This window comes from Scyliorhinus canicula, chromosome 2 (assembly GCF_902713615.1).
Source record: "Scyliorhinus canicula chromosome 2, sScyCan1.1, whole genome shotgun sequence".
Lineage (NCBI taxonomy): Eukaryota > Metazoa > Chordata > Chondrichthyes > Carcharhiniformes > Scyliorhinidae > Scyliorhinus > Scyliorhinus canicula.
Window position 1 is genome coordinate 247,607,725 of NC_052147.1, and position 27,600 is coordinate 247,635,324.

The 27,600-nt window shown below is 43.4% G+C and overlaps 1 protein-coding gene across 1 annotated transcript in view; it reads right to left on the bottom strand.

Moving 5' to 3' along the window:
* The window catches only part of LOC119962093 (von Willebrand factor D and EGF domain-containing protein-like), a 423,161-nt gene that overhangs the window by 17,219 nt on the left and 378,342 nt on the right, over positions 1–27,600 (bottom strand). The window contains exons 21-27 of the mRNA XM_038789945.1: positions 20,482–21,030; positions 19,508–19,603; positions 19,269–19,364; positions 14,417–14,512; positions 5,199–5,294; positions 4,884–4,979; positions 2,365–2,460 (exon numbers count right to left, since the gene is read on the bottom strand). Coding sequence (XP_038645873.1) covers positions 2,365–2,460; positions 4,884–4,979; positions 5,199–5,294; positions 14,417–14,512; positions 19,269–19,364; positions 19,508–19,603; positions 20,482–21,030 — 1,125 coding nt within the window. The remainder of the gene's footprint in view (positions 1–2,364; positions 2,461–4,883; positions 4,980–5,198; positions 5,295–14,416; positions 14,513–19,268; positions 19,365–19,507; positions 19,604–20,481; positions 21,031–27,600) is intronic.

Sequence of the window (27,600 nt, forward strand, 5' to 3'; positions counted from 1 at the left end):
GTTGTTAAAATGCTGGGTTGTTCATGGGGATGGGGCGAATGTATATGATTGTTAATATTATTGTTATTTTCGGTATTTTACTAAGGTGTGTTATTGTTGTATAAAATCAAAATTTCTCAATAAAAATTATTAAAAAAAAAAAAGTTTATTTTTGTTAAAAAATGCGAAATCTGGTGGTGTAGTTCTGTCAGTTAATTAGTGGGTGCTTAGATTTCTTCTTCATATGCTAACAACCCTGAACAGGATCATAACAATGACCAGAAAGGGCGATAGTGAGGACAGGAGGAGGAAAATGGTCCTAACTGTCAAAGCTAAAGGAAGGGCGCTTATTTGTTTAGACAGTAAGGATAGAATAAAAAGAAATGCCTGGACTTCCGGTGGCGCCCTCGAGGAGGCAGGTCGCAGGTCGGATCGCTCCCGCCCGAGATGGGCAAACGGACCTTTGTCTACGGACTTTTTAGGGACCTGGCAGCCTGAATCGGTGGAGGAGACGACAGGGAAGAGGCTTTCTTCCCGGGGTATGGGCAGCTGGACCAGAAGCGGTCGAGTGGAGCGGGAAGGATCGAAGCGGGAGCAGCGGGGAACCCAGGCCGGGCGGCCAAGCATGGCGGACGGCGGGGACCGGGGAGCGGAGGCTCACTGGCCAAGGGAGGAGCAGATGGAGTTCTTCAAGAACTGCTTCGCCGAGCTGAGGAGGGACACGCTCGACCCGATGAGAGCGGTGATGGACCGAATGGTCGAGACACAGGCGGCCCAAGGGAAGGCGCTCAGGGAGGTCGAGGCGAAGCTCTCCAGTCAGGAGGGAACGGTAACGGAGCTGGAGCACGAGGTGGAGGAGCTGAACGCCCGTCAGAGGAGGATGCAGGAGCAGCTTGAAGAGCTGGGGAACAGAGCCAGGAGGCAGAATTTAAGAATCGTTGGCCTCCCCGAGGGCTGCGAGGGGTCGGATGTGGGCGCATACGTGACGGGTATGCTTGAGGCGCTGATGGGACCGGAGGCCTTCCCTCAACCCCTGGAGTTGGATGGGGCACATAGAGCCCCCGCAAGGAAGCCCAGGACGGGCGACCGACCGAGGGCCTTGGTGGTCCGCTTTCACCGGCTTGCTGACAGGGAACGTGTGCTGCGATGGGCCAAGGCGGAGAGGAGCAGCAGATGGGAGAACTGCGAGGTGCGCATTTACCAGGACTTGGGAACGGAGCTGGCCAAGAGGCGTGCAGGGTTCATCAAGGTAAAGGCAGCCCTCTACAAAAAGGAGGTGAGGTTTGGAATGCTATATCCTGCAAAGCTTTGGGTTACGTTTGAGGAACTCCACTACTACTTTGAGACACCAGAACAGGTTTGGACCTTTATTAAAGACAAGAAGCTGGACTTGAACTAATGGGCACTGAGTTCTTTCAGTGCTGTACAGTGGCGGCGGCCTGTTAACTTAAAGTTGCTCTGATTAGGACTTTTACTAAGAAAAAGAAGCTGGACTGGAACTAAAGGACTCGGGGCTTGCAGACATTTTGTGTGGCGGCGGTTTGTTAAACTATCCTGTACTGTAATGTTTTATCTAAGATTGTTTTCAGCCTGGACAGAGAGCGGGGACTGGAGGGCGCACTGTTTAGGGTCCTTTGGGGGGATCGCAATGGGGGGGAGGGGGGGGCCTGTGCGGGGTACCTTCTGGTGCGAGATCGGGGCCTCTGATGGGGGGATGGGCTAGGGGCTAGTCACGGGACTTGAAAGGGCTCGGTGGGATACAATTAGGTTAATGGGTCCCTGGTGGGTGGGGGGAGGGCCTGAGCGCTGGGACGGGAGACAGGTAGGCGCCAAGGGCAGGGGTCAGTGTGACTAGCGTAGGTCAGGGGGCACCAGGGAGATCGGAGGGGGGGCGGGGCGGGCTAGGGCCAAGCGCAGGGCTGACCTGGCAGGCCAGGCCTGGGGGAGTAGGGGAGACCAGGCCGGGGGGGGGGGGGGGGGGGGAGAAGAGGGTTAGGGCCACGTTAGCTTAGTGTAGTTGAACACGTGTGGCATGGGTAAACAGAGCTGGCAGGGAAAGTGCCGTATGGAAGGATTTTTGGTTTCAACATTTATTAACATGTTTATTCTTTCCCACTGTTCGTTTTCACTATGTTAAGGCTCTTTGCACAGGGCCATTTTTCGCTTTGTAACTGTTACAAATTTGTGTTAAATAAAAAACCTTTATAAGCCAAAAAAAAAAAAAAAAAAAAAAAGAAATGCCTCATGTTTATTACAATTGAAGTATTTGGTTTTATATCAAAAGCCAAGTACCAGCTCATTTTACTTTTTTGTCTTTCCTATGGTTAAAAAACAAACAATTGAATCTGTGGCTGTGAAAGATTTTAGCACAAGCGTCAAACTCACTCTTCTGACATCTTCTCCCTGTATAGCCGTCAAGACAGGAGCACACATTGTTTCTCATACAGTGACCACCATTCTTACAGGGAGGATTGCAAACAGCTGCAAAGGAAGAGATTGGATTATAATGTTGTCACAAGTACTTCCATTCAAACACCTCCTTTGCCATAAAAATGCATTTCAATCAAAGCAATAGTTATTATTTACACAAATTTCTATTTCTTTTACGGATGGGTGGATTTGTTCTGCGGTGCTGAACTGGACTTGCATTGTTCAAGCATGGCTTCACCCTTCCTTTGAAACTCAGGTTTTGATTGCTTGGTGTGTTTGCTGGGCTGACTTTGAAATTCTGAAAGTTTGTTCTGCTTCGCAATGGTGGTCATTTTGAAGGGTGATTTTCCCAGGTGGCTTGTGCCCCTGAAATCGTTCTTACAAACAGCCTCACCATATTTCTGGAAATGTGGAAACACTGGATTTTCACAGAAGCTATTCAAAGACGTGTCAGCATTTTTAATTCCCACTAGCACTGCAATATGTGGAAACGATACACAAGCTGTGTTTTCTGAAACTTGCTGATACTAAAATAAACCGCACAGAATAAGAGAAAGTAAAAATGGGAAGATCAGATTATTTGTGTCTGAATGGGCAGCACGGTAGCACAAGTGGATAGCACTGTGGCTTCATAGCGCCAGGGTCCCAGGTTTGATTCCCTGCTGGGTCACTGTCTGTGCAGAGTCTGCACGTTCTCTCCGTGTCTGCGTGGGTTTCCTCCGGGTGCTCCGGTTTCCTCCCACAGTCCAAAGACATGCAGGATATGTGGATTGGCCATGCTAAATTGCCCTTGGGTGTCCAAAAAGGTTAGGAAGGGTTCTTGGGTTACGGGGATAGGGTCGAAGTGAGGGTTTAATGTGGGTCGGTGCAGACTAGATGGGCCGAATGGCCCCCTTCTACACTCTATGTTCTATTTCTATTTAAATTTATTTATGCTTTCCACAAAAAATGAAATGGGCGCAGAATTTGGACTTGAGCACACTGGTTTTCTTGACTTAGTCCCTCCGATATCAGCATTAACAGGTGTACAGAATACAGGATTTCAAGCACAAATTGCATTCAGTGCAACCCAACTTTTCACAAGCTTTTGCGTCAGTTTAGAAGCATCATTCTCAGAGCAGGCCGATCCTCAGGATGACAGAACCATCATTGCGAATTCCCATCAACTACATTCAACAGCGGGCTTTTGAGGACACTTCTGAAGTTAAGCTCAAACGTTTGCGTGCAAGGACACTAATAATTATATTTTGAAAGTTAATTTTTGTTTAAACAAAAGAACTCACTACTTTACCCTGACCCAACTAGAAAATAGTTCTGTTTTATTTTAGAAGTAACTGTCAATCATTTAAAATTGTGACTCACAGGTGATGGATTAACGCTTTGCTCTTGGATACTTATTTTTTGTGATATACTCCCTTCTAGCCGTATAAATCAAATTTTCAAAGTCACCAATAGATCAAGGGATTTAAAAAAAATAAGCTCACCAAAAAGCTTTAAAAGTCTGGCCGATTTCACTTGTTAGGGGCTGATTTAGCTCACTGGGCTAAATCGCTGGCTTTTAAAGCAGTCCAAGCAGGTCAGCCAGGGCCGGTGCTAGGAATTGCGGGCCCAATTAGAAAAGTGATGGCGGGGCCCCTACTCTACAAAACTAAAAATTTATGTATGTTTATATTTCGTGTAGTATGCTCGTCTTTAACCAAAAAAAAACCTTAAATGCTTGATATACTAAAATTTTGAAACTTACTTACCCAGGCGGAAGGATTTGGCGGCGCAGGGCTGAAGGATTTGTCAATGGTAATGCGGTGTGTTCCCCAAAAGTAAAAACTACCCTATAGCTCCTCTTAGAATACAGAAAAGGCTTCAAACGGTAACTCTGTTGCTGCTGGCGCAGGGCCCCCTTAAGGTGCGGGGCCCAATTTGATGAAATTAGTCAAATAGGCTTAAAACCGGCCCTGAGGCCAGCAGCACGGTTCGATTCCTGTATCAGCCTCCCTGGAAAGGCGCCGGAATGTGGCGACTAGGGGCTTTTCACAGTAACTTCATTGAAGCCTACTCGTGACAATAAGCGATTTTCATTTCATTTTTTCATTTCATTGTCCCAGGCAGAATTTGCTGATATGCAAAAAAAAAACAGGGTAACAAAACACTTTTGAAAATTGAAATAATTTTCACCTGAATCGGGATTGCTTTGCGAGTAGAAACTATCCCAGAACGTTTTAAAAACTAAGGTTAATGTTTACAGCAAAATTCCCTTGTTCAAGAGTCTGAGTTAAAAGAGACCTTGGGTCAAAAGTCTAAGAACGGATTACAGAGGAACATTTTTATTCCAACTTCAATCAAGAATAGTGTTGAACAGGAAGACATGCAAAGCTATCTTTGTGCCTCTCTTGGCAGTTAGATCATTTGCAGAAACTCTGTGGTTGCAGAACAGTTGGTGTGAAATAATAATTAAACCCCTCAGGGAGAGAACTTACCATTCTGACAGTGGACACCATAGAAACCACGAGGACAGTTACATATGTTGTGTCGTACACAGATTCCACCATTAAGACACACAGGGGTACAAACAGCTGCACAAAATGAGGAATTAATCAGGATATTTAAGTAAAGGATGTAGGATAATGCATGTCACACATTTTAAAAAGGAGAACAGAATGCAAAATTAAATCTCACAAATGCTGTTTTTGGGGAGATATGTTAAAAGTTCCAATTGTCAGTGCAAATATATGTTCATGTGAGCACAGAAATATACACGTCCAATTTAATATTCAAGGTTTTAATCTATTTACCTGTTTCACAGGAGGGTCCCGACCACCCAGCTTTACATTTGCACACATCAGGGGAAATGCACTTTCCACCATTCTGACAGTGCCTGTTGCAAACCACTGTGAATATAAAAAAACCTCAGTTTCAGTCATGTCCACCGGCGGGAAGAAATTACGAACAAAGAACAATAAAGCACAAGAACAGGCCTTCGGCCCTCCAAGCCTGTACAAAGCAATGATACCAACCTTTGCCAAAAACCCTTGGATGCTTTGGAGAGGGTTCAGAAGAGGTTTACCAGGATGTTGCCTGGTATAAAGGGTATTAGAGATGAAGAGAGATTGGATAAGAGCAAAGAACAATACAGCCCTCCAAGCCCGTACCGGTCATGGTACCATCCTTGACCAAAACCCTCAGCACTTCCTTGTGCCACATCCCTCTATACCCATCCTATCCATGTGTTTGTCAAGATGCCTTTTGAATGCTGTTAATGTATCTGCTTCCACAACTTTCCCTGGCAATGCGTTCCAGGCACTCACCACCCTCTGCGTAAAAAACATGCTTTGCACAACTCCTCTAAACTTTGACCCACAGACCTTAAACTTATGCCCTCTGGTGACTGACCCTCCACCCTGGGAAAGAGTGTCTGCCCATCCACTTTATCCATGTCCCTCATAATCCTGTAGATCTCTATCAGGTCACCCCTCAACCTCCGTCTTTCTAATGAAAACAGTCCGAGTCTATTCAGCCTCTTCGCATAGCTAACACCCTCCAGACCAGTCAACATCCTGGTAAACCTCCTCTGTACCCTCTCCAAAGCCTCCATATCCTTCTGGTAGTGTGGCGACCAGAATTGTGTGCAATATTCCAAGTGCAGCATGACCAATGTTCGATTCAATTGTAGCATGACTTGCCAGTTTTTATACATGATGCTGGGTCCAATGAAGGTAAACATTCCGTATGCTTTCTGGACTACCTTGTCCACTTGTGTTGCCACCTTCAAAGATCTGTGGACATGCACGCCCATATTTCTCTGACTTTCTATATTCCTAAGTGTTTTGCCATTTACTGTATATTTCCCCTCTATGATAGACCTACAAAATGCATTACTGCACATATTCCCAGATTAAACTCCATTTGCCATTTCTCTGCCCAAGTCTCCAACCTAGCTATGTCCTGCTCTATTTCCTGACAATTCTCAACACTATCTGCTACTCCACCAACCTTGGTGTCATCCACAAACTTACTGAACAGACCAGCTACATTTTCCTCCAAATTGGTTATGTATACTACAAACAAAAGAGGCCCCAGCACAGATCCCTATAGAACACCACCCGTCACAATGCTCCATTCAGAAAAACACCCTTCTACTACTACCCTTTGCCTTCACTGCCTGAGCCAGTTCTGTATCCATCTTATCACCTCACCTCTGATCCCGTGTGACTTCACCTTTTGTACCAGTCTGCCACGAGACACCTTGTCAAAGGCTTTACTGAAGTCCATGTAAACAACATCCAGCACCCTCCCCTCATCAATCAACTTTGTAACCCCCTTACAAAACTCTATCAAGTTGGTGAGGCACAACCTCCCCTTCACAAAACCATGCTGTCTGTTGCTAATGAGTCCATTTGTTTCCAAATGGGTATAAATCCTGTCCCTGAGAACTCTCTCCAATAATTTACCTTCTACCGAGGTGAGGCTCACCAGCCTATAGTTTCCAGGATTATCCATGCTACCTTTCTTAAACAACGGTACCACATTAGCTATTCTCCAGTCCTCTGGGATCTCACTAGCCAATGAGGATACAAAGATATCAGTCAAGGCCAGCAATTTCCTCCCTTGCTTCCCTCAGTATTCTGGGGTAAATAGTATCTGGCCCAGGAGACCTATTTACCTTAATATCTTTTAAAAGACCCATTACCTCCTCCTTTTCGATGTCAACATGGCCCAGACTGTCCATACACACTACCCAAGAATCATTTTCCACAAAGTCCCTTTCTTGATGATACTAATCACTCTTTGTAGGCTTCAATGAAGTAGGCTTCAATGAAGTTACTGTGAAAAACCCCTAGTCGCCACATTCCGGCACCTGTTCGGGGAGGTTGGTATGGGAATTGAACCTGTGCTGGTGGCCTTGTTCTGCATTACAAGCCAGCTGTTTATCCCACTGTGCTAATGCTGAATGAAACTACTCATTTAGTACCTCACCCATTTCCTCTGGCTCAACACATAGATTCCCTCCACTGTCCTGAAGTGGTCCAATCCTATCCCTGGCCACCCTCGTGATTTTTACATATGAATGAAAAGCTTTGGGATTCACTTTAACTCTCTTGCCAAGGACTTTTCATGACTCCTCCTAACCCTGCTAATTTCCCGCTTCAGTACCTTCCTACTTTCTTTACATTCCTCAAGGGTTTTGGCTGTCCCTACCCTTCTAGACCATACAAAAGTCTCTGTTTTCTTTTTGACAAGGTTCACAATATCCCTCATTATCCAAAGCTCCCTAAACTTCCCATACTTATTCTTCGTTCTCTCAGGAACGTGACTTTCCTGAATCCTAATCAACTGTCGCTTGAAAGACTCCGCATGTCCGATGTTGATATACTATCCAACAGCCACACCCTAACCAAATTCTTCATTTCCTGTCTAATGTTATCGTAATTTGCCTTTCCCCAGTTTAGCATCTTAAGCTCTGAACAATTTTACCAGAATGAACATTTTCTTCATCACCTCAACGACCTGGGGAATCATTTGAATTATTCTTATCTAACATATATCACCTTTTGCGGATATGGGGGGCTGAAGGATGAGCTAATCCATTATCACACTGTCTTGGGTGTTTGGAATGAGAAACTGACTTCAGCAGACAAAAGATGATCTTACATTGAATCAAAGGCTTCATTCAGCATGTGAGGCAGGTTGAGCTTAAAGTATTTAACTGGGCTGTAATTCGTGGCAGTACTAAGATTTCACTTGAGTCCTTAGATTGGGCGGGACCATGGGCAGAAGCTGCATACATAGGGAAATCCGGCAAACAAACTGAAAGGGTGGGTAACTCCACTCTGGCAGCTATTTTGTCGTTCTTCTTTGTGGCATGAAAACCCAGGATAGATCCCAAGACTACCCAGCAGAGGCTGAGGAATGCTTGCAGTGTGATAAAACTGGACATTTCAAGCACTTCTTCACATCCACCAATTTTAATCAAAGTTGCAGACAGGCAAATGTTTACAAAACATTTTCCTTTCAAGAAGTGGAAAGTCTAGAAAATGACGACCCTACATATTTCCAAGAGAAATGGATAATCTCGATCCAGCCTACTGGGGTCATTTACAGTATAAGTTCAAGGTTTCAATGCTCCTTTTAAAATTAATATTGGAGTGGCTGTTAACATATTTTTTTGAAATAATCTTTATCGTCACAAGTAAGCTCACATTAACAGTGCAATGAAGTTAGTGAAAAGCCCCTAGTCGCCACATTCCGGTGCCTGTTCGGATACACAGAGGGAGAATTCAGAATGTACAAATTACCTAAGAGGACATCTTTTGGGACTTGTGGGAGGAAACCGGAGCACCCGGAGAAAACCCACGCGGACACAGGGAGAATGTGCAGACTCCATCACAGTGACCCAAGCCGGGAATCGAACCTGGGACCCTGGAGCTGTGAGGCAACAGTGCTACCCACTGTGCTACCGTGCTGCCCATTTGGTTTTAACCAATGACCCTTTATCCATTAGACATTAATTACAAGTGCATGGAGACAGAGACCTTGAAATCAAAGGCAGGATATCTGTTCCTTTTAGCTACAAAGGACAACAGACTATTGATTATCGCTATGCCTTTCACAATATTCCTCCATCCTTATTGAGTAGTGATGTTGGCAAACATCTGGGAAACTTAGAAAAAACAGATGATGCTAATGATGTGCATAACTCATTGTCCTGCGTGCAACAATCTTCAACCTTTTGTTGGAAGCGGTGGGAATTCTGCCTCCAGATGCTGAGAACGTTTGTGTGTTAAGCTGTGAGTTCCTTTCTTTCACAGACACACCATCCACTAGACCCAGGGCAGAGATTGAAGCTATGAATCTCTCAGTTCTTCATGAAGTAAGACCAGAGGTAGAGGATACAAGAGGCACTGCAGCAGACAGTGACCATCCCCATGAACAGCTCCTGGTTCTTCTGAGAGTGATGAGCAAGAATCACTTGCAGTACTGAGTGCAGTGCAGAAGGTTCAGAGGAGAGGTGAAAAAGCACATTAGAAACATGAAGAGGAAACGAGACCGGCAAACACCATAAAGAGAAGGCCCAATGTCTTCCATAGGCAAATAAAACAGTAAAAGTGAGGTATCAGGAAGATTAGGGCTGATTAGGGATCTAAAAGGGAATTTATACATGGAGGCAGGAGGCATTGCTAAGGTATGAAATGAATACTTTGCATCTGTCTTTACCAAGGAGGTAAATGTGACCCAGGGCATGGTGACAGATGAGGAAACTCTGTCCCGAGAAGAGTTCAAAATTTATTAGGAGGATGTGTCGAATAGACCGTTGATATTTAAAGTCATAAGGCACTGGGACCAGATGAGATGCATCCAAGGATATTGAAGAAAGTGAGAGTAGAAATTGCATGGCACTGGCTATAATCTTCCAGTCTTCTCTAGACTCAATGGAGGTGCTGGAGGAATGCAGAATTGTATATATTATGTCCTTGTTCACAAAAGGTTGTAAGTATAGCCCAGCAATTACAGGCCAGTCAGTCCAACATCAGTGGAAGGGAAGCTTCTCTTAACAAATATTCTGGATAGAATTAGGAGTCGCATGGAAACATTTGGGTTGATTAAGAAGAGTCAGCATGGATTTCTAAAGGGGAAATCATGTTTAACTGACTGTCTGGAGTATTTTGAGGAGATAACAGAAAAGGTTGATGAGGGTACTGCTGTTGTTGTGTTGTATATAGATTTTCAGAAGGCATTCAGTGCAGTGCCACACAACAGACTTGAGAGAAAAATTATATCTCATGGAATAAAAGGCACAGTAGTAATGTGGATTCAAAAGTGGATGAAGAATAGGAAGTAGAGAGTAATAGTCAATGTATATCTTTTGGGCTGAAGGAAGGTTTGCAGTGGTGTTCCCCAGGGGCGGCATTAGGACCCTTGCTTTTCCTGATATATATATTAACAATATAAATCTTGGTGTGCTGGGGATAATTTCAATATTTGCGGATGACTCAAAACCTGGAAGTATTGTAAACTTGGAAGTAGATAGGGAAAACTGTTCTCACTCGTAAAAAAAAATCAAGAACAAGAGGGCACAGATTTAAAGTGATTTGCAAAAGAAGAGTATATGATGTGAGAAAAAAACTTTTTCACACAACAAGCAGTTCTGGGCTGTAATCCTTTGCCTGGAAGTGTGGTGGAGGCAGGTTCAATTGAAAAATTCAAGAGGGCATTAGATGATTACTCTTGAATAGAATCAATGTGCTGAGGTATGGGTAAAAGGCACAAAGCCATTGTTTGGAGAGCTGGTGCAGATAGGATGGGCCAAGTGATCTCCTTCCGTGCTGTAACAATCCTATGATTCTGCGATCTCTTGGAAGTTGTGGTTCTGGAAAATGATTCATCTTTCCTGTTATTGGGTGCATCACATGAAGTCTCTGTTGTCTTTTTATAAAAATCAGCGGTGCTTTTTAAAAATTTGTTTACAGGATGTGGGCATCGCTGGTCAGGCCAGCATTTATTGCCCATCACTAGTTGTCCTTCAGAAGGTGGTGGTGAGTTGCCTTCCTGAATCGCTGCAGTCCTTGAGGTGTAGGTACACCCATTGTGCAATTCGGGAGGGAGTTTCAGGATGTTGCCCCAGTAACAGTGAAGGAACGGCGATATATTTCCACGTCATGGTGGTGAGTGACTTCAAAGGGAACCTCCAGGAGGTGGGGTTCCCAGGTAACTGCTGCTCTTGTCCTTCTAGATGGTAGTGGTCATGGGTTTGGAAGATGTTGTCTGAGGAACCTTGGTGAGTTACTGCAGTGCACCTTGTAGATGATACACATGGCTGCCACTGTTTGTTGATCGTGGAGGGTTTAAATGTTTGTGGAAAGGGGAGCAATCAAGCGGGCGGCTTTGTTCTGGATGGTGTCAAAATTACAGTTTATAGAGGATCACACTGTTTCATAGATACATAGAAGATAGGAGCTGGAGGAGGCCTTTTGGCCCTTCGAGTCTGCTCCGCCATTCATCACGATCATGGCTGGTCATCCAACTCAATAGCCTAATCCTGCTTTCTCCCCATAGGCATTGATCCCATTCTCCCCAAGTGCTATATCCAGTCACCTCTTGAATATATTCAAAGTTTTAGCATCAACTACTTCCTAGGGTAATGAATTCCACAGGCTCACCTCTCTTTGTGTGAAGAAATGTCTCCTTATCTCTGTCCGAAATGGTTTACCCATAATCCTCAGGCTGTGACCCCTGTTTCTGGACACACCCATCATTGGTAACATCTTCCCTGCATCTACCCTGTCTAGTCCTGTTAGAATTTTATAAGTCTCCATGAGATCCCCCCTCATTCTTCTGAACTCTAGCGATAATAATCCCAACCTAGTTAATCTCTCCTCATATGACAGTCCTGCCATCCCTGGAATCAGTCTGGTAAACCTTCATTGCACTCCTTCGAGAGCAAGAACATCCTTCCTCAGAGAAGGAGACCAGAACTGCACACAATACTCCAGGTGTGGCCTCACCACGGCCCTGTATAATTGCAGCAACACATCCCTGCTCTACACTCGAAACCTCTTGCAATGAAGGCCAACATACCATTAGTCTTCTTTGTCATGATATGCAAACATGCAACCAATGAACACTCAGAATAGGACACAACCAATGGGCAGTCAGGACACTCAGAGGTGGCATCACCACAAGGGGACATGACATAAACACTATAAAAGGGATGAGGCACTCACACCTGCCTCTTTCCACAGACAGACATCGAGAGAGTTAGACAGGGTTGATCAGCAGCATCACACCCCAGCACGTGGCTTAGAGCAAGCTGGTGCAATTAGACTGAGTTACGACAGTTAGATTAGCAGAGAGTCGAACTCATTTGAGAACTGTGTTAATAGTTCAATAAACACATTGAACTAATTTCAGAGTCTGGAGCATCCTTTAGTTAAGACTGCATCAAGTAGCAGCCTGCGTTATCCGAAGCAGCATAACACACCATCCTTTACCGCCTGCTGCACCTGCATGCTTACCTTCAGCAAATGTTGCACATTTCAGAGCTGGTCCCTTCCCAGGGTGAAAATGAATTGACACCCATACTGAAGGCCCAGCTGAAAGTCATCTATTCAGAGCTGGTGATCAGCACAGAAGCTGTTGCACAATCTTTAGCACTGAAGCTCCAGCAACCTAAAAAGCAATCTTGTCCTTGATTTGATTGTCTGCTGGACATTGCTCACATCACAGATGATGAAGCTTTAATGTCTCCACATTCTCAGCAATTCTTCCCATTGCCCAAAGTAGGACAATCTCACACAGAGAGAAGTATGGCTCTCCTACCATTGTCTACAGAAACTTGACGGTCCTCCTGGGAAAAAAAAAACTCACTGCCTGAAAAGGTTGGTTGAGTCAGAAATACTATTAACATTTAAGAAATATTTAGATACTCATTTGCACTGCCTTAACCTTGAGGGCTATGGGCCAAGCGCTGGAAAATGCGATCAGTATAGTCAGATCTTTGTTGACCAGCATGGACACAATAGGCTTAATGGCCTACTCTCCGCTTTAAATGTCTATGAATTGATAATCTATTGGAAAACCAGCTCTTCTTTCCCTGGCAATCTTACAGGAAATTATTTGTCTTTGCCTTCATTGTCTAAGTTCATTGCGATCTCAAATCTTCAGTGACTTTTCACTCTTTGATAAAACAGTGAAGTTACAGCGTTGATAGTGTCCTAAGAGTTGAAGATTATCCCTCTACTGAAGCTTCTTTTGAGGGGACAGCAATTCTTCAGCGTATCTTGAGTTCTTCTCTTCTCATTCCAAAGGCTCCAAAGATCAATTATTTTCCGCCTTCTCTTTTGAATCAACCTTTTATTGAAAATCCTTTTGTTGTCCTTGCGCTCAGTCATTCTGAAATCTACAATCTGCTTCGCAGCTATGCAGACCCCAATGTTGGTAAAGTGGTTTCCTATTGTGCAGATGAAGAGATCCTAAATGATGCAGAAGGAAAGTCTCCAAGCCATTTTCCCCTGGGGTCAGGAATGCTGTGGAAGATTCAATCCCCCAGCACTGTGACTTGGGGAAGGGAAGAGTGGGAGTTGGAGTTGAGTTGGGTCTGTAGCTGTAAAAAGGGAGTTACAAAAATGAAACAGAACATAGAACATACAGTGCAGAAGGAGGTCAGTCGGCCCATCAAGTCTGCACCGACTAACTTAAGCCCTCACTTCCACCCTATCCCCGTAATCCAAATACAAATAGTGAAAGACATCAGGTGGGGTTTTCTGGCCCTGCACCAGCAGCTAGGGAAAAATTGGGGAGCTTCCCTCTTTCCAAATTTTCCCGTTTCCCCTGCAATGATGCCTGCCACTGGCAGGACTGGAAAACCCCATCAATAGTTTCATGTTGTTGTTTGAAAAGTAGAACAGTATGTTTGGGGGACTGTAGTATTAGGGATTCACAGATGGGATATGCTAGTGTATGACATGGATAATGATGTGTCACTAACACTATTCAGTCATGTTTTGGACACTTGGAAGAGGTTGAATTCACGCTTAAGAGCTACGTGCCTATTCTGTAACCTATTTCGAAATAGTACTAATAGACAAGTGTCACGCATAAACTAGAGTATGCCTACAGTCTAAGAATCAAGTCCCATGCCTCGAGTACAAGACAGAAGGAACCAAGCTCAGAAAAAGGTTTTAGCTCAAAACAGTATTTTCCATATATCAAGCCTGCCAATTCGCCGAAGACATTTTGATCTTGCTGCTGGCTTAAAGTTATATTGGGCTAATGGCAAATATTATTCTATCCCAGAGTACTTAAGGGCAGACAGGTGATGTATCACAAAAGGAGCAGAATGGCTGAGAACTGATATGTAATAAAGGCCAGGGTCACAATTGATAGAATACAACATTTTAAAAAGAGTATATGATTTTCACATTATCCTCTCTTTAATGAAGCCTATCTTACATAAAATTTCTTAATGCAATGTTTTTGTTGTGCGGAATAATAGCAAACTAAATAATGCACTTACTTGTTTCGCATCTTGGTCCCACAAACCCGTAATGGCAAGAGCAGGTATTTCTGGTTATACAAGATCCACCATGTTCACATGGTGGAATGCAGAGCGCTGCATTTAGAAGTAAAAAATCATTAGTACAGCACAGCATGAGTGTGAACCTCGGCTTGCATTATATTGTTACACAGCTCATCAGCCTCGCTAACTTCATCAGTGTAATAGACTAGAACAGATGCTGCATCTTATCTTTGATAGCCTTTTAGTTGCCTGTTGAAATATCCAGTCAATTGTTAAGGGAATCAATTTGGGGAAAACATTTTGTCACTAATAAGATGATCACAAAATATTTTTTAAAAATGTTATTTTCAGCTGGAGGGAGTGAAATAAATCCTTCCACCACTGGCGCGTACAGGCAGCAGGATGTACAATTGATAAATGCATTGCAGCAACTCGCCAAATTTCCTTTGACAGCATCTTTGAAACCCGCAAGCTCGACCACCTGAAGAGGAAGGGCAGCAGTTGCAACGGGAACACCAAGTTCTTCACTAATTTCCCCAAAACCATTTCTCTATGGAAACTAATTTCCTACAGCTCCTCACTAAAACTTGTGCTTCTCAGAATTTCCGGTACAGTATTCATGTCTTCCTTTGTGAAGACAGAAGCCATTTCTTTGTTTAATATTGTGAATTTCCCTGTTTCTGGCCGTAAGAGGCCTATATTCATTTTTACCAATCTTTTCCTCTTTCCATACCTATAGAAAGTTTAACAGTCAGTTTTTATGATCCCCGCTAGCTTACTTTCATAATATATTTTCCCCTTCTTAATTAATCTCTTGGTACACCTTTGCTGAATTTTAAACTATTCCCAATCCTCAGGTTTATTGCTTTTTTTTTTGCTAATTTGTATGCCTCTTCTTTGAATCTAATATCATCTCTAATTTTGTTTATAAACCATGGTTTGGCCACAGTTTCCTTTCTACTCTTGCGCCAAATAGGAATAAACAACTTTTGGAGTTCACCTATTCGTTCCTTGAATGCCTGCCCTTGCCTGTCCGCTGTCACCCCTATCAGTAATATTTCCCAATCCATTAGAGCTAGCTCATACCATCAGAGTTACCTTTAATGAGATTTAGGACCCTGGTCTCAGAGTCAACTACCTCACTGTCCACCTTAATGAAGAATTCTATCATATTCTGGTCACTCATCCCCAAGGGCTCTCTCTCAACTGGATTGCTAACTAATCCTTTCTCATTGCACAACACCCAGTCCAAGATAGCCTGTTCCTTTGTTGGTTCCTCAATGTATTGGTCCAGAAAACCATCCCGTATACACTCCAGAAATTCCGCCTCTATAGCAGTGTGATTAATTTGACTCATCCAATCACCCATAATCATAGATGTTCCTTTATCACATGCATCTCCAACTTCCTGTCTAATGCTAGATACATCTAATCCTAGGAACATTTAAAGCATCCAATTAAAGACAACCTAATTTCCTGTTTTCTTTGGATTTTTTTATCCTTTCTTGGGATGTAGGCTTCGCTGGCTAGGCCAGCATTTGTTATCCATTCTGAATTGCCCATGAACTGAGTGGCTTAGTAGGCCATTTCAGAGGGGGGCAGTTAAAAGTCAACCACATCGCTGATTCTTAACTATGATATATCTGCACGTACAAATGGTGAAAGAAGGAGAGTGAATTCAGAACAGCCAACAGAAAAGAAGACAGAATACACAGAAGGTAAAAACGTTCATTACTGTATCCGACTCAGCTGCTCTACATCAATAGCCAAGTCTCTTGGCACTCGTACAGTTTGTTGGCTTTGTGTATGTCAGAAACACAATGATGTGTGTAAGATTACTGTATTAGTGAATGAGTTGTACCAAGGTCAGTCAAGCTGCTGGTGGCAAAATAGTGAACACATTCCAAAATAGAAATCGTCCTTACTTTCATTATTCCCATCTGTTCACGTTTTACTTCTTGTGCCTGTTTGCACTTGAATTAATGCACATTTTGTACTGAATATGCTGTCAATTAAATTCTAAAATTTTCTAAACTGCAGGTTTATAAGGATAGTTACTCTCTTATTGTCAATGATCTGGTCGAGGAAACATAAAACCTACCCAAAACACCTATCATTAGCTGATTGTGTCACAGAAAGAATCTTTGGATTCTTGTGGTTAAGACATGTTTTGGAATAACACTTCATCCTCAGTTTTTGCATTCTCTGTCAAATGGATAAAAACTTGCAAACCTTCAGACAGAGCTGCAACAGCAGATACAACATTCCCAAAGCTCAGATTTCTAACTCAGTGTAAGGACAATTCATAATCTTGGGGCTGGACTTCTTAGATGGTGGGATTTTGTTCTGACCCGCCACTGAGAAAGTTGGCAGGTCACACACCACTATTTTGTGTGGCTGCGCTGCAGCCAGTTATTGCTCTTCCGCTTCTATCTCGGCAAGAATTCCTGCTTCAGAGTAATTATGTCCTTCCTGTAATGTGGTGACCAGAAGTGTACACAAATGCCAGCTGTGGCGTAACCTGCATTTTATCCAGTATCAGCATTACATAATTGCTTTTGTATTCTACCTCATCCAATAATGGAAAACATTCTATGTGCTTTTTTGACCGGTACAGGCTTGGATGGCTGAAGGTCCTGTTCCTGTGCTGTAGTACATCGATATATAGAAGATAGGAACAGGAAGAGGCCTTTCAACCCTTCGAGCCTGCTCCACCATTTATCACAATCATAGCTGATCATCTAACTCAATAGCCTAATCCTGCTTCCTCCCACAGCCTTTGATCCCATTCGCCTCAAGTATTGTTTTTGTTCTCCCTTTACTACCTTAGTCACCTGTGCTGCTACCTTCCGAGAGACTCCAAAGTCTCTTATTTCCTCTATCTCTCTCAACATCCTCCTGTTTACTCTGTGTCCTTAGCTTTTTTTTTGCCCTCTCCAAATGCATTAGCTCAGACTTCTCTAAATTGAATTTCATTTGCCCCTTTCCCATCCACTCACCCAAACCATAAATCTCATTCTGGAGTCAACTGCTATCCTCTTCACTATCAACTACATGGCAAAACTTTGTGTCATCTGCAAATTTCCCAATCATGCCTCCCTCATTTAAAACCAAATCATTTATATATACAACAAACAGCAAGGGATCCAACAGTGAGCCCTATGGAACATCACTCGAAACCACCTTTTAGTAACAAAAACATCCATCGACTATTACCCTTTATTTCCTGTTGCTGAGCCAGTTTTGGATCCAACTTGTGACATTTCCCTGCTTTTACATTTCTAACCAGTCTGCCCTTGTTAAATGCTTTCGTGAAATCTGTGTAGACATGAATGCAGACATCCAAATATGTGCAGGCTAGGTGGATTGGCCATGTTAAAATACCCCTTAGTGTCCAGAAATGTGCAGGTTAGGTGGGATTACATAGTTACAGGGATATGGTGGGGGAGTGGACCTGAGTAGGGTACCCTTTCAGAGAGTTGGTGCAGATTTGATGGGCCGAATGGTGGCCTCCTTCTGCACTGTAGGGATTCTATCGACCATTATGTATTATGGCGTGGGAAGCATATTATCCACGGCACCTGCTCACCCAGAGTATTCTAGGGGTCAGCTCAAGGCTGGGTGGGCTAGCCACCCGACATGCCCCCTGCCATTGGGGGAGGGCATAAAATCCCGCCTCATTGCCCATCCGATAAAGATAAAAGTATTTTTTTTTGGGCAGATCCAGATGTTGATTTCATGATTGGGAGCTTTATGTGTTATTGTGTACTATGGAGAAAGGAAAGCAACAGATGGAATATTAGTGTAGGGAAAGAGGGAAAGGGAGACTTTCAGATTTGGAGGTTATAAAATATTCCGCATAGAAATTGCATGAATATCTCTTGTAATTGGTTAGTCCTCTGCATCTTCTTCAGTCTGCTGTCGTATCTCAGACTGACCGCTCAACCTCCTCACCACACCCAATCTTATTATAGTTGCACACAACAAACAATTATCAGATTCTCAGAACCCCAAACAGGCTGTATGGTAGAATATCTGAGGTCAATCTGAACAACTTCAATCTGCAAATAGTGTGCTTAATCAATGATGAGTGTATGGATCTAGTTAGAGTGCTACTCCACAGCTGCAGAAGTAAGTCTCGATCATCCAGGATCTAAAGTTTCATGATCAAAACGTGTAGGGGTATGTTGGACTGCTTCTTCCTATTCTTGCAAAGCAGAAGGGGCAGCACGGTAGCATAGTGGTTAGCATCAATGCTTCACAGCTCCAGGGTCCCAGGTTCGATTCCCGGCTGGGTCACTGTCTGTGTGGAGTCTGCACGTCCTCCCCGTGTGTGCGTGGGTTTCCTCCGGGTGCTCCGGTTTCCTCCCACAGTCCAAAGATGTGCGGGTTAGGTGGATTGGCCATGCTAAATTGCCCGTAGTGTCCTAAAAAGTAAGGTTAAGGGGGAGTTGTTGGGTTACGGGTATAGGGTGGATACGTGAGTTTGAGTAGGGTGATCATTGCTCGGCACAACATCGAGGGCCGAAGGGCCTGTTCTGTGCTGTACTGTTCTAAATTCTAAAAGATATAATGGGAACCCATGGTTCTTGGTTAGAAAGGGGGATATGGGCTGGGGAGTTGGGATGTTTGGTGTGATTGCGGGTGGATAGCTGGTGGGTATTAACTATGACAAACCTGCAGCAAAATCCGCAGGAAAAGTAAAAGTAATGCTTGGAATTCGAGTTTCTGTGAATCCTCCCAATCTTTGTATTAGCACGCAGCAACACTGACAGATGCACAAGTGGGCAGACACACAACATATATCACTTCTGGTAGGTGGACAGGAGACCAAACAAATTGCTCCTACCATCTTCACAGGTCAGGCCATTGTATCCGCGGGGACACTCACACACATCTGGTTTGATGCATTTTCCTCGGTTTTTGCAGTCAGGCCGGCAAATCGCTAATAAAGACAAGCAAACTTACGATCAGTGTTTGCAGGATAAAATATTCCGCAGCCATTCAGTGGTAAGCCGGAACATTGCAAAGTTACATAATTCAAACAAGGACGCTTTATACAGGTTCTTTTTTACGCAGAGTTCATACCTATGTGGCAGTTATACCCAGTGTAGCCAGGCTTGCAACGGCATGTGTTGGGGGCTGCACATTCCATGTTCTTCCCACAAGGGTACCTGCATATGGCTAATAAACATCACAGTTGATAGTTGGGCCCATCATTTTGTTTTTAAACATCAAGCATGATTCTTATTCCTATAACATCAGTCAGAATAGTCACTGATAGCAGGTGGCACAATGAAGGAAAGCAACCAGCTGTGACTCAGCAGGCTTTTTTTGTGCGGAAAAGGCAAGCACAATGCTGAAAAGGATTAAGTGGAAGAGGGTACAATAAGGGGGATAGGATAAAGATGCATACAGTAAACTTGGATGGGCCAGAGATCATAGTGGACAGAAATTTCAGGTGTAGATGGGACATAGTCGCTAAACTGAGATTGACCATGGCGTAATCCATTCTGCATTAATTCTAAACTATTAAAAAAAATATTCTTGGCTTTACATCAAGGTGCAGATCGAGCAACAATTTCTCATGTTCCGAGTCACATCTCACAACAGTTTACAAGCTGGTGGGCATTGAGCAGAAAGGGTCAGTGGGAAAAGGAACAGTTGGGATTGGGGAAAACGTGCTCAATGAGAAAGGCATTGGGGGATGTTTGAAAAATTGTGAGGGGAGTGAGAAGTTGAGCTGCTGAGAGAGGGAAGAAACTCCAGACGGTGGGATCACAGTGGCCAAGGGAGAAACTACCGGCAACGGAACTGAGTGAACAGGGAATAAACAATCTGCCAGTTTTAAAGAAGCAGGATGTTCACATAGAAGCAAATAGCTGTCTATCTCGGAGGTATGGTCGTACAAGATCATGGAGGGTAAGCACTTATTTCTACAGTTTCCAAACCACATTTGTGGACTTTACACTAGCTGTACGGAAAGCAATATTTACATCATGGTTGTGGTCTCTATGAATTCCCTTCAACAATTTGCAGTGAATTGCAGTCAATGCATTTACCTTTACATGTAACACCATCACCAATGTATCCAAAAGGACATCGCCCACATTTAAAACTTCCAAACTGTGTGGGCTCACAGGGGACTCCATTAAAGCAAGGCATGTCAGCACAGGTCATCTTTTTCTCAGTGGGAGCCAACTCGTTACTGATGCGGCTGATGGAAATGGCTTGAGACGCTGTCACAGCTCGCAGTCCAGAGGCAGCAGGTCTCCAAAACATGGTTGTCTTTTGCAGAATTTTGGGTTGAACAGCAATCTGAGCTATGGTTCCAGAGTTAAGGGCAGCGGTACCTGTGATAGCAGTGGCAATGTCCTGTGATGAAGTGCAAATGGAAGAAGACAATCCCAAAGTCGTGTATGGCCTATCTGATTTGGGAGCTGGAAGTGGTTTTGCTTTAGTAACCGCTTTATCCATTGTCGCTCTGCTAGCCACAGGAGCATGGCGTGGTGTAGTTTTCTGGCTCATTGGCTGCAGCCTAATTGGCCTGTTGCTTGGTCTCAAAGTGGGAAACCAGTGGTGACGATATCGTGATGCAACCTGTGGGGAAACTAAAGGAACAGAGACAAAGAAGTTCAAAATATATTGTACCTTCCAAATCATCTTATTTAATGTTTCCCCCTTTGAGAATGCAATAAATGAGTTTATCTTCACAGTTCAGCATTTTTAATGTTAAGCATTGAAAATGCGAGATGACTATCAGCACCCGGTTGGCAATTGCCAATGTTGGCGTGAGAAAGCCATTAAAATGAGGTTTGCTGCATTGTATGGTCAAGATAAACTCACTTTGACCCTGGGTGTCCAAACAATAATCTGTGGGCAATGTCTCAGTTATGAACCCTGGTTTGATCAGCTCTGAAGATTTCATATTCTGATTGGTTTCCCTGCTTTGGAGTTGATGGCACCGATGGCCTTGTGCTTGATGCTACTCCCTCTTTCGTGGAACAAATCAATAGTCGTTTGTGATTCAGTTCTGACAAAATTAATTATCATACATAACTTTAGGAGGAGAAGGTGGCGTAATGGCAATGTTACTGACCTAGAGGTCGACTTCTCTCAGGCTAATGCTCTGGGGTCATGGATTCAAATCTACCATAGCATCAGGTGAAATCTCCATTCAATTAATAAAATCTGGCATTGAAAACTGGTCAGGTGTTTTGTTTTCTCGACTTTTGCCTTTTAAGAGTGACAGCGTGGGGAACAGAGTCAGCCATAAGTTCAGAATGTATCCTCAGCAGTACATTCCCATTCCCGTAACAGCCTCCCCGAATAGGCGCCGGAATGTGGCGACTAGGGGCTTTTCACAGTAACTTCATTTGAAGCCTACTCGTGACAATAAGTGATTTTCATTTCATTTTTCATTTCATTCTCTTTTTCATCACTGTAACCTACATAATCTAGTCTACTATTTTCAGGGGCTGGTTTAGCACAGGGCTAAATCGCTGGCTTTTAAAGCAGACCAAGGCAGGTCAGCAGCACGGTTCAATTCCCATACCAGCCTTTCCGAACAGGGACCGGAATGTGGTGACTAGGGGCTTTTCACAGTAACTTCATTTGAAGCCTACTTGTGACAATAAGTGATAATCATTTTTTTCATTTTTCAAATGACTTCCTGTATCAGCAGCATTTTTTAATTAAAATTTTAAGTCCATGCGACATAGATATTTCACAGTAATATTCTTGCCTTACCTTGGTTCTATTTTCTTAAAAATCCTTTTGCAGAGCTCAAGGCAGGAATTGACTGTGTTCATTTGGGGGGGGTGGGGGGAGCCACATTGGTACGTTTGTTGCCTCTTTACATACGTTCAGCTGTCATTTTCTATCAAAATTTTCAAGGTTTTGCACAGTGGAGCATTACCAGCACAAATGCACAGCCTGTTTTTTTTCTCGAAAACGGAACACTCCCCACCCGAGTTAAACTTTGGCATTTCATGTTGGCTAAGTGGCTTGGCTGCCTGAGAGGCATTAAAGGATTACTATTAGTGCGTTGCGGCTGGCTGCGAGTTTTTAATTATCACAGTTAATGAAATTACCTTAATTCAATACCTTCTCAGCCATACCTTCCTGCAATTTCAGGAGGGCGGAACTTAATAAACATAGTTTGTTCATTTTTCTTCAAAAGCAGAATGTTTAATCCTCAGTTTTTTCATAAAAAATGATTGTTAAGCATGCATCATCAGCTGTGCTGCATATATTTTGCCAAAGATGGTTAATTTGTATGAAATTATTTCCACAGTCCCTTCACAGCAACTGTACATTGTAAAACAATCTAAAGGCAGCAGGATAGCTGCAGTGAAAAAGAAAAAATAACCCTGGCAGCAAGGGTAGCGTCCTGGCAGTAAGAGCTAGTGCCCTGGCAGCGAGGGCAAAGGCCCTGGCAGCAAGGGCTATCACCCTAGCAGCAAAGGATATCACCCAAGTAAGTTGGGGCATTGGGAGGGGTCCAGAGGCATCGGTGGATAGTCCAGTGGGGGGGGGGGGGGGGGGGGGTTCGGAGATTGGGGTGGCATTTAAAAGAGGCGCCCCAATCTTTTCCTCCGCTGATGAAGGAAATGAAGGTAAGTGCAGTCACGGTGGGGCGCTCCTCACCGAGGCCAAACAAAGAATCCCGTTTGATCGCAGGGCCGTTCTTGGCGCTGAGAAGCACCCGGCTAAACACCCCCATAATGGGACACTGTTTATTCCCCTGTTAAATCACACCCAAGTCTGTTGTCAAGACTCAGAATGCTACCAAGTGAGCCACAGCTGGTTGAGGATCAATTTGCCATGTGACCGGACAACACAAGAATGAAAGGAATAGTCGTGCTGTTTGACCTTGAGGAATGGGCACCACAGTAGCACAGGTGATTAGCACTGTGGCTTTACAGCGCCAGGGTCCCAGGTTCGATTCCCTGCTGTGTCACTGTCTGTGTGGAATCTGCATGTTCTCCCCGTGTCTGCGTGGGTTTCCTCCGGGTGCTCGAGTTTCCTCCCACAGCCCAAAGACGTGCAGGTTAGGTGGATTGGCATTGATAAATTGCCCTTAGAGACCAAAAAAGGTTAGGAGTTATTGGGTTACGGGGATATGGTAGAAGTGAGGACTTAAGAGGGTCGGTGCAGACACGATGGGCTGAATGGCCTCCTTCTGCACTGTATGTTCTATGTTCTAATAAACATTTAACTAGACATTCTCTAGTGCACTAGTTCCAATTCCAATTTCCCCTTTTCGCGATTTCTATTGTTGATGAATGATCCACTGACAAAAATGCGTGGATTTGAAATGACTGCTTTCTCAGCAAATGATATCAACCTTGAATTACAAATTGGAGAAAGATCGGCATTCTCATTTTTTTTTGTCAAAACAATAATTTCATTCACAATTACAACTACAGTCTGACTCAACCCAATTGAGGGCAGTTGCGAGTCGGAGCTCCCTATTATGCTTTTACATTAGTCAAAGCAAATTACAGGACAGTTAATGTAAATCATCACGCCACAATGGATTTTGCGAGTGACAACAAAAAGAATGTGTGACATACAGAAATAAAAATACATCATATTACTACGGTAAGTGGATTAAAAACACAGATGGGAAACATCTGCAAACAATCTATTCTGGATGAGGTTTAATGGGCCCAGTGAGTACCAAGTTTACACAGACTTGCAGCTGAGCCATTTTGATTCAAATTGGGTTGTAGTGAAGCTGCTGTTACTCAAAGCCCTACCTGCATTGTGGTTTTTAGAATGTAGGTTTATCAGACCATGAAAGATATTCTGTGCAACCAGCGCGGGTTCAATTCCCATACCGGCCTCTCCGAACAGGCGCCGGAATGTGGTGACTGGGGACTTTTCACAGTAACTTCACTGAAGCCTACTTGTGACAATAAGTGATTTATTATTATTGTTATTAAAGTACATTTGTATTTTATTTATGTTTTACTATTTAGTGGTTGAGCCTTCAGGGGTACTTACCAGCACGGACAGATTGGCTGCTGATTCTGTTTTACCTGAACAACAGGATTTTAAAAACCTATTCTTGTAATGTAAGTTTCAATGGCAAACCAGCCGTTTAATGTCCATTCCTAGTTGCCTTTGAAGAGGTAGGTGATGGGTGTTAGGACACCTTTTGCAACACTAGATTCATTTATCTCAAAAGAAGCTACTATTTAGATTTTCAGAGTAAAGGCCAATATGAAATAGACTAACATTGATTAACAGTGAATAATGACTGCTAAACTGTTCAAACAAAAAAGAACAGTATTGATTCATGAATCAGCAGGGATTGGTGGGATATAGGTTTGGGTCCAGATGAAGTATAGGCCGGAATCCTCCAAGCAACGGGGCAATAGTGTAAGCAAAATGGCTGTTGCAGAAATGTATAGCGTAGCGTTTTCCCAGGGAGCTCCACTGCAGCGTAGTAGAGTCAGGGTAAGGAAGGACACAGACACTTTTTAGGACACTAGATACTGCATCCTGTCTGGTAACTTTAAAGGTCCATTTTTCATGAATGTTCATGAATGAATGGATGAGTGGGTGAATGGGTGAGCAAATGAGTGAATGTATAGGTCGGTGGCGGAGTGGTTTGTAGGTGCATTGGATAAGTGGTGAGGTAGGGGAGGTGGGTAGGTGGAAAGGTGGGTGAGACGTACGTGGGTTGGTGGGTGAGATGGGTAAATGGTTAGATGGGCTGGGTTGCTAGTTGCATGGTTGGTTTAGTTGGATAGTCAGAGGTGTAGGCTGGGGGATTTAACTGCAATTCGATCGATACATTTGCAGATGATACGCCTGTGGTGGGTTGTATCTCAAAAAACGATGAATCAGACTACAGAAGGGAGATAGATCACTTGCTTGCATGGTGTACCGAAAACAACCTCTCTTTAAATGTTGGCAAGACCAAGGTACCGATCATCGACTTCAGGAAGCGTAGCACGACCCTGTTCATCGGTGGTGGAGGGAGTGAATGTTTGTGGAATCAGCAGCAAGCAGGCAGACTGCTTTGTCCTGGATGGTGTCGAGGTTACTGAACAAATTCACAGGAGTCTGATAATGCATTTTATTATGGTGCTATGTCTTTTCGTCCGACGTCATTTCGTCCAACGACACTTCGTCCACGTCTTTTCGTCCAACGTCTTTTTGTCCGCCCGTCTTTTGGTCCAACGTCATTTTGTCCGGTGATTTTTTCGTCAAAGATTTTTTGTGACTTTTTACGTGTTTTTGCTGGATGATTTTTTTTGTCAAAGACTTTTTGTAACTTGACTTTTAGTAACTTGCTTAGTAGCACTCCACTCCACTTTAACTTTTGTACATGGAAATCTTCTCTAATGCACATAATATACAATAAAGGATCTTTATTACCGGCCTCTTTCCTTTAACGAGCCTCGTTAAAGGATAGTTATTATCGTTCTCTCCCCTTTAACGAGCCTCGTTAAAGGATAGATATTATCTTTCTCTTTCCTAATCCCGAATTCGCCCATCCCGAAATGGCAAAGTTCATTGTGTCAACGAAGAGTAAACGGAAGGTGGCTGATGGAAATAACTATATCTACGATTTTCATTCGAGCAGTGCAAACCTAGGAAAAGAATACTGGAGATGTGAGAAAAGAAGGCTATGTTCAGTGCGGATTCACACGGTCACGGAAAACAATGAGCCTAAAATTATTTATTTCTCTAATGAGCACCTTCATCCAGCTGATGTCGATTCGTTAAATGCTAGAAAAGCAGTTGCAGAAATAAAGCATGAAGCAGTGGAAAACATAGCAGCAAGTTCGCGTAGCATACTAGCGGCCAAGTTTACGCAGCTATCAGAAAATACCTGCTCTCAACTCCCAAGGCTGCCCGTCGTCTCAAGGACTATTCAAAGGTGCCGACAAAAAAATTCTGGATTTCCCGCTAATCCAGCGGCTAGACACGGTTTTGAAATACCTGACAAATATTGCAAGCTTGACAATGGCCAGCAGTTTCTGAGGTTCGATTCGGGCGTCGAGGATCAACAGCGCTTACTAGTATTCGCATCAGAAAGTGCTCTTCAGGATTTAGCATCATATCGTCATTGGGCATGTGATGGAACATTCAAGATTGTGCCACAACAGTGGTTTCAACTGTTCTGCATTCATGTACAAGTTAAAGGTAGCAGTCTACCACGGGTCTTTGCATTACTGCCGAATAAAAGGAAGCAGACATACGAATTATTCTTTGACCAATTGAAAATTATGCAACCTGATGCAGATCCGATTGATATCATGGCAGATTTCGAAGCTGCAGTTCACAAGGCAATTAATTCATCATTCCTTAATGCATCTGTCGTGGCATGTTTGTTTCATTTGAGCCAATCTGTGTTTCGAAAAATTACCGATTTAGGCCTCAAAGAAAAATACAACACAGAATCTGAATTCTGTCTTAAAATTCGATGTTTTTCAGCATTAGCTTTCCTCCCCGTTGAAGATGTCGAAGAGGCTTATGAAGATTTGATAGACGATGAAGAAATACCTGCTGAATTCATCGTTTACTTCGACTTGACTTGCATAGGCATTGTGAGAGGACGTGGTGCCAGACGAAGGAGAGAAACACCTACGTTCCCGACAGCTGTATGGAATGTTAATCAGCGTGTTCTACAAGATCTACCGAGAACAAATAATGCTGCTGAGGGGTTTCATTCTGCGATAAAGCGTTCGGCGGGTGGAGCTCATTTGAATATCTGGAGGTTAATCAAAACTCTGAAGGAAGAGGAAGGGTTAATAATAGGCAAAAAGGCTCAAATTCTTCGGGGGGATCAGGCGACTTCATGTACGCGATATAAGAAAATAACTGAACGCCTCAAAAGATTGGTCGTTGAATATGATCCCACAGCGAAAATTGATTTCTTGAGGAATGTTGCTCACAATTTACATCAATTTTAAGTAATTTCGGGAATTCATCAGTAGTAAACTTTTAGATCTTTTTAACTGCATTTTTAGATTTTTTAACTTTTTAACTGCATTTTTAAGCTTGTATTTTACTTGAATTTCATCAATTACTTGCATTTTAGCAATTAAATTCACTTGCTGTATTGTGCCTGCTTTCTATCAATTAAATGCTTTAATACGGAGTTGATTTGCAATTGGTTAATTGGACGAAGTGACGTTGGACCAAAAGACGGGCGGACA